Raw genomic sequence first — 7,411 nt, 5'->3', positions numbered from 1 at the left:
TACTATCGTATATATATATATATATATATATATATATATACACACACAATTTTTAGTGTTTTTGTTACCCATGTTTACCAAGTCTACATTTATTTGATCAAAATACAGTAAAAACAGCTATATTGAGAAATATGATTACAGTTACAACTGTCTTTTATTTTAATATAGTTTTAAAGCAGCCATTACTCCAGTCTTCAGTGTCACATGATCCTTCAGAAATCATTGTAATATGCTGATTTGGTGCTCAAGAAACATTTCTTCTCATTATCAGTGTATGTTAAAAACATTTGTGCTGCTTATTTTTTTCAGTATTCTTGAATAGATGAATAGAAAGTTCAACATAACAGCATTTATTTGAAATAGAAATCTTTTGTAACATTATAGATGTCTTTACGGGCCCTTTTGATCAATTTAATGCATCCTTGCTGAATAAAAGTATTCATCAATAAAAATATATATTTAAAAAAGTTAAAAATAAAACTACCTTAAAAAACTATAATGTATATACTATACGATAATGAAAACTGTAATGTAGCTGTAATAATAATTGTTTTTTTTCTGGGCTGTACTGCCCTCTGCTGGCTAGAATTTTAATCTGATAAATAGCATTGCGTAATATTTCAAACAACTGTGAAATCTCAACACATTTGTGGTAAAGCACATGATCAGGGCTTTAATGTTTGTGTTGTTATTGTTCTGTTTGTGTCTATAGCTCAGATTGAGGTGATCCCATGTAAGATCTGTGGAGATAAGTCATCAGGGGTTCATTATGGAGTTATCACTTGTGAGGGCTGCAAGGTAAGAAAAAGGGGAAAAAATACTTCACTAATGTCAAACAGTCATAATTTAGGCTGGATGTAAGGGATTCACAAACAGGATGCCCTGCTTCCTTAGCACATCACACGTAATTGTTCTAAACCCCATCTGCCTCTCTCTCTCTTTCCCAAAAGGGCTTCTTCCGCAGAAGTCAGTCCTCCAGCGTGCAGTACTCGTGCTCCAGACAGAGCAACTGCCCCATTGACCGTGCCAGCCGTAACCGCTGCCAGAGCTGCCGCCTCAAAAAATGTGTCACTCAGGGAATGAGCCGCGACGGTAAGAAGGATGGATGGATGATTTTTGGAAAGCACAATTGTGATACTCAGTTTGTGCATTAAAGCAGTATTTAATTCAATCAAAATTTTATGCAGCCTCATAACTGTAGTAATGTTTTCTCGTCTCCCTCAGCGGTGAAGTTTGGTCGTATGTCTAAGCGTCAGAGAGACTCGCTATTTGCAGAAGTCGAGAGACATCGGCAGCAGCAGCGTCTTCAGGCCAACTCAGTCCAAGAGCCCCAGCCTCTCTCAGCCTACCGTACTGGCAAAGAGCCCAGAGAACAGTCACCTCATCTCATCCCACCTCTACCTCCAGCTTACCCTTACTCTGTAGAGCCTGAACTGCAAGGCTGCCCTCCAGAGGTGCATCCATACCTGGAGTGTCGCATAGGCGAGGCCCAGGCTCAGAGTCTGGCCTACAGGGGCTCCCACAGGAGAGGTGAGAGCAACAGCTTGTCAGCTGGGAGAGGTGAGAAATTCAACACTGAAGGAAGTCTACACCACAACACAAGGTCTACACCAGAGGCTATTCTGAACATGAGCGGCAGTGAAATGGGGTTTCGTCCTTTTGACCCTGAGAGCTCGTTCTTTTCTTACCCGACATCTCTGCACATAGGTGAGAACCACAAGCAGTTTAAAGATTCATGTGTGCTATGTGGTGTTAAGGCTGATTTATACTTCTGCGTCGGACCTACGCCGTAGCCTTTACGCCGTAGGCTATGCGTCAGTTTTCATTTATACTTCTGCGTCGTTGTCCGCGTCAACGTGCAGTACACATGCAAACCGCTAGTCATCATGTCCACGGGCATGTTGCTGGTGTAACCCGCAGTACTACGGCAAAAGCCGAAGAAGAAGCGGCTCGTCGGAGAAGCATTATAGCCGTGACGGCTATATTAAATCATTATTTAAAACTACAAAAAGGAGACAACAACGGAACAGGAGATGATGGCATTCTTTCAATCTGCACCACGGCAGATCAACATTGTTTGTTGTGGACAACTACTGATGTATAATGCTATGTAGTATAATAAATGATAAGACACTTGTTCTTTGCTTTGTTTTATTTTATATAAGAAGGTGTAACATTAAAATATATTAAAGTGCACATAAACACACACAAAACTCCCGTACATATGGAGGGAGGGGTTCTTGCAGACCAATCACAGCGCTTGCGGTCTGCGTAGAATTGACACGCTGTTAGATTTTTGGAGAGGTGCACGTCAGGCTACAGCGTATGGGGTGTGCGTCTATGCGTAAGCTACGGCGTAGGTCCGACGCAGAAGTATAAATCAGCCTTTATAAAGTGGATTAATGTGATCACACCTTTAGGAGTTGAACTATTGTGGTGGTGTTGTAGTAGTGTGGTTTTGCTTTTGGATTAACATGTATCTCTTTGTGCGTGTGTCTTTTTTTTTGACAGAGGAGCTCTCTGCAAGTATCGTACGTTCTCACAGAGAGACGACTCAGTATCGGCCGGAGGAGCTGCAGGCTCTCAGATGGAAGGTTTTTAGCAGGGAGGAGATCCACGCTTACCAGAGCAAAGTACATCTCCTCTACTCTTATGTAACTAGCACAGCTATAACTGATGACCATGTGAAACAGAGGCATTAGTCACACATTCCTCTTTGTGATTTAATTAATTAAACATCTCAATTGTGAGATGTAAAGTCACAAAAATAATTGCAATTATGAGAAATACATTTCTAAGTGCAAAACTATTTCTAAGTGCAAAATAATTTCACAGTTGAGAAAAAGTTTTTTAACTTTATCTTTTTTTTCTTCTTTTTTTTAATTGTAAAGGCTCTGATATACTTCAAGCTAAATCGAATTAATAAGTGTGATATCAAACAAAAACAGCTTGCCAGTGCAAACTTTCTGGAAAACTTAAAGCTGACTGTCAAACACCTTCGAACGGCCATTGGTCCATAACAATTAGATTCAATTTTTTTCACTTGTGATGTAATTTCGAACAAAATCTGGTCAAACAAAGTGTTCAAGGTTCTTTTTGGTTGATCGAAACAAGTCGTCGGCGCAAATTTTGTGGAAAACTTCAATCTGGTTAGGGAAGTCGTGGCCTAATGGTTAGAGAGTCGGACTCATAACCCAAAGGTTGTGGGTTCGAGTCTCGTACCGGCAGGAAATGGCTGCCCACTGCTCCGGGTGTGTGTTCACGGTTTGTGTGTGTTCACTGCTGTGTGTGTGCACTTTGGATGGGTAAATGCAGAGCACTAATTCCGAGTATGGGTCACCATACTTGGCCACATGTCACATCATTTTCACTTTATCTGACTGTTAAACACATTTAAACTGCCATTGGTCTATTATGATGATTTTATTGTCTTATAGTGCATTGTCTTTTCGAAAAAGAAAAAAAAAATCTTGACAAACAAAGTGTTTTGAATGTAAAATACCTTTTGACTGCCATCAGAGAAGAGTAAAAACATGGAGTGCCGAATTGCAGAACAGATGAAAACATATCCACATCTGTATGGTCTCTCACATACAGCCTTTAAAGATTTAAAGATGGTCCGGAATTCCTGTAAATTCCTGCTATTGTATTATGTGTTTGTTGTTTTATTTAGAGAATCACATGCATCACATTTAAATATTAATACCAGTATTTCAGAATGTTTGCAAACTTTTGACTTGTATTGTATGGTTATCTGAATATATAGTAGAAACATTCTCTCCACTCAGTCGGTCTCAGGTTTCTCTCCCTTCTCACTTTTCTTTATCTCTCTCTTCCTCTCTCTGTAGTCGGTGGATGAGATGTGGCAGCACTGTGCAGTGCGGTTGACCGATGCTGTTCAGTATGTGGTGGAATTTGCTAAACGTATCCCAGGATTCCGTCAGCTTTGTCAGAATGATCAAATTGCTCTCCTCAAGAGTGGTGAGATATAGCTGTCCATACAACATACTAGTTTATCAATTAATGCCTGGTAAGGTTTATAACTCCATTCTCATCTCTCTCTGTCCTGTCACTTCTCTGGCTTTGTCTTCTCCTCTTCCATCCTAATTTCTCTTTCTATAATTCTTGGTATGTCGCTCTCTCCTCTCTGCCTTTTTCTGTGTGTGCCTTTCTGTCTTATTAGGGTCCATGGAAGTGGTTCTGGTTCGGATGAGTCGGATGTTTAACACAGAAAACAACACAGTATTTTTTGACTGCAAATTTGCAGGAACAGAACTTTTCAAATCCCTCGGTGAGTTAAAGGGATAATTTGGTTTACAGCGATCTCCCCATAGACTTCCAGTGTAAGAGCATTTGTGTCAGCATATTTTTCAAAACTTGTGTTTACCACATTTGTCTTATCCCTTGTGAAAAAGAAGTAGTTACTACGGAAATAATATACTTTAAGAGAATATACTTCATTGTGACCTGAATGTAATGTTTTCAGAAAAATAATTGTATGTAAATTGCACTTAAATTAAAATGTAGTTACATTTATACAGTATATGTAGTTTAAATTGATATTAAATGTAACTCGCATAACTTCAAAGTGCTGATTTATGAGTAGGAATTAAGTACTTCTTTATGTGTAATTTCATAATAAATTTTTCTTTGAAATGTGGTTAAAGTATACTGCCGAATGTGCTAAAAAGATTTATAGTAAACTAAAATATACTTTAATGTCATTTCTATTGAAACTATGTCATGTATTTAAATATATTTTTAAAATATGAATACATTTGTAATGACGACGAAGGTGCAATTTAGTACATTTGAAATATATTAACTTTAACTTTAAAACCCTTTGGTAAATTAGTCACACATCAAAATAAGTGAACTTTTTTAAAGCACAGCTAAAGACAATTAAAAATGTAAGTAAATCGTTTAATTTGAAATTATTACAAAATGCACTTTTTAAAAGTGTAGTAAAGTGTCTTAAGAAACAGTCATGAAAGTGTACATTATTTAAGTACACTTAAGTGGCCTTTTATTCCATTAATATCATATGCAAGTGCACAGGAATAATTACTCACTGACATTGTGATTTATTATCAGTCATTACCCTCCAAAGGTTAATGGCAATGTAGTTCAAACTGTTTTTGTATGTTTGGGTTTGTTCTTCAGCATGCGGTGATCTAATAGCTGCTCTATTTGACTTTGCTCACAATCTGTGTGCGCTGAGACTGACTGAACAGCAGATAGCAGTGTTCACTGCGCTGGTCCTCCTCAATGCAGGTGAGCGCAGCAAAACCACATTACAGCAGAAACCCTGACATCAAGGTAGAATGGGCGTAATCTCTCCATCTTTCTCTACATTTTGAGTAGATCGACCGTGTCTGGAAGACAGAGAACGAGTGCAGAGAGTAAGGAGAGATGTGGAGCTTGCTCTACGTCACATTCTGCACAGAGACAATCAGGAGAGTCTACTGCATAAGGTAAAAGATTTTAAAAAGGATTTGAATACAGAAAGTAATGAATTGTATTGGCTGGAATGATTTTTTTAAACGGGTAATGTTGTGTTTTTGGGTGTTTCCAGCTGTATCAAAGAGTCCCGGTGCTGAAGTCTCTGTGTGCGCTGCATATTGAGAAACTGCGATGGTTCCGGCAGCTTTACCCTCTCACGGTGCATTCCCTCTTCCCTCCTCTATACAAAGAGTTGTTCGGCTCTGACACAGATATACAGACACTGACTACTCATTGAACACACACACACAGACACATTTCATTTGCAGATGCAGAAATGAAATGACATCGCACACAATACACAAACACACCCACAGTTACATATAGTGTAAGCGGTCTAGATCTAAATATATTATCTACCTGCTGAAGAAGTTAAATATATTTTTGTAACTCTCAGAAGAACAGAAAATAATATTAACAGAAGTATGCAATATTTTGTGCGAATTCTATTCTGTAGGCCAAAAGCAAAATATTACTACAAATGCTGTTCAGTATTCTTAAACCTGTTTTTGTCTGAGGATGTATTGTAATGTTTTTGAAGTTTTCAATGAGCCTAGCTGGTATAAAGAGCTTTAGCTCTGATCATTATTATGTGATTTATAGAGCTGATCAGTTTTGATATCAGCAAACAGCAGATCGTTAAAAAAGGAACTGGTATTTTTGAACTAACGGCATCAGTTAGCAACTGGGGATTTTCAAGCTTCATTTACAACATTAGAGTCTCCTTCTGTCCTCCCTCTTGATTTCTCAGGCGGTACAGAGACATGAATGCTTAATGACTTCTGCTGCTTATAGCCTATTACATTATTGCATTAATTTAAGTATGATTATCTATTTTGACACCTTTTGTGTCAGCTTTTTTTTTGTACTCCCCTCCCGTTAAAGCTCGTCTTGGCACTTATAATGCTTATCTTTCATTCATTTCACATGGATTTGAAAAGAACCTGTTGCTTCACAATGGATTGTGTTCTTGAAATCACCATTCCCTTCAAACAGACCATCTTAAGATGTGTTTTTGGATTTTTCTCTGTTTTATTGGATTCACTCACTCAAATAATTATCAAACTTGCAGATTTGACTGTTTATGCTCAAGGTTCTAAAAAATTATAGAATACGTCTATGAAATAAAATATAATGCTCTTATTCAATATGCTTGTGTAGACACTTAGATTGACAACAATTCTTTTTTGTCTTAATTGCACAGTTTAATTTGTGGAAATCTATAAACAAATGTCCATATGTTTATTTGAAGGAGTATGTGTGCTTTATAAATCTGTGTTTATCAAAAGTCTCCATAATTTTCCGTAAATGTTCTAGTTTATATTTTTGGCACAGTTTCTGTTCCATGTTGTATTTTGTGTCAGCTTTAACTTATAGCTCACACAGTTCATGAAACCCTGTTATTGTTTCAGTTTTGGAGCATAAATACTTGTTGTGTTTCTTTGCAGAAAAGACCTCAAATAAACTTCTGAAAAGTGTAAAGAGTTGGGCTGTATCCAGGAAAAATATTAAGTTGTTTCCCATTCCTGACTCGGAATTGTGAGCAAAGTCTGAAAGCGGTTTCTTTCCGAGATTTTACTCACTCGTCTGACTCACACATATGTCATACAGCCCTCACTGCTCACTTTCTAAATGTTTTTCCATGTTTATAGATCTCATAACAATGTTATTTGTTAGAATTGCACCAACACAAGAAGTTTCAACATTTCTCATAAAAAAGAACACCAAATTAATTTGGTTTTTATTAGGTTTAAACACAGGATCATCTAAATCACAACAGACTAGAAAGGCTTTGTCATACGCAAACACAACTGGGTGAAATTCTCTCTACAAGACCTCACAACAGACTAGGGGATAGTAGGGGAACAGAACGTAGTGAAAGACCATCTATATCTTTGCTGCCTCATTA

General features: G+C 37.6%; 1 protein-coding gene across 4 annotated transcripts in view; it reads left to right on the top strand.

Annotated features, from left to right (window-relative positions):
- The window catches only part of LOC107564861 (nuclear receptor ROR-gamma-like), a 38,350-nt gene extending 31,292 nt beyond the window's left edge, over positions 1-7,058 (top strand). For all 4 annotated transcript variants that reach the window (XM_016250037.1, XM_016250036.1, XM_016250035.1 and 1 more), the window contains 9 exons: positions 713-798; positions 951-1,092; positions 1,225-1,707; positions 2,512-2,633; positions 3,849-3,981; positions 4,184-4,291; positions 5,164-5,274; positions 5,365-5,474; positions 5,576-7,058. In XM_016250037.1, the coding sequence (XP_016105523.1) occupies positions 713-798; positions 951-1,092; positions 1,225-1,707; positions 2,512-2,633; positions 3,849-3,981; positions 4,184-4,291; positions 5,164-5,274; positions 5,365-5,474; positions 5,576-5,740 (1,460 nt within the window). In that variant the 3' untranslated portion in view covers positions 5,741-7,058. The remainder of the gene's footprint in view (positions 1-712; positions 799-950; positions 1,093-1,224; positions 1,708-2,511; positions 2,634-3,848; positions 3,982-4,183; positions 4,292-5,163; positions 5,275-5,364; positions 5,475-5,575) is intronic.
- Positions 7,059-7,411: the final 353 nt, after the last annotated feature.

This window comes from Sinocyclocheilus grahami, unplaced genomic scaffold, assembly GCF_001515645.1.
Source record: "Sinocyclocheilus grahami isolate Dianchi unplaced genomic scaffold, SAMN03320097.WGS_v1.1 scaffold967.1, whole genome shotgun sequence".
In the NCBI taxonomy this organism is placed as follows: Eukaryota; Metazoa; Chordata; class Actinopteri; order Cypriniformes; family Cyprinidae; genus Sinocyclocheilus; species Sinocyclocheilus grahami.
The sequence above is the reverse complement of the archived record's forward strand: the minus strand, read 5'-3'. Positions and strand labels throughout refer to the sequence as shown.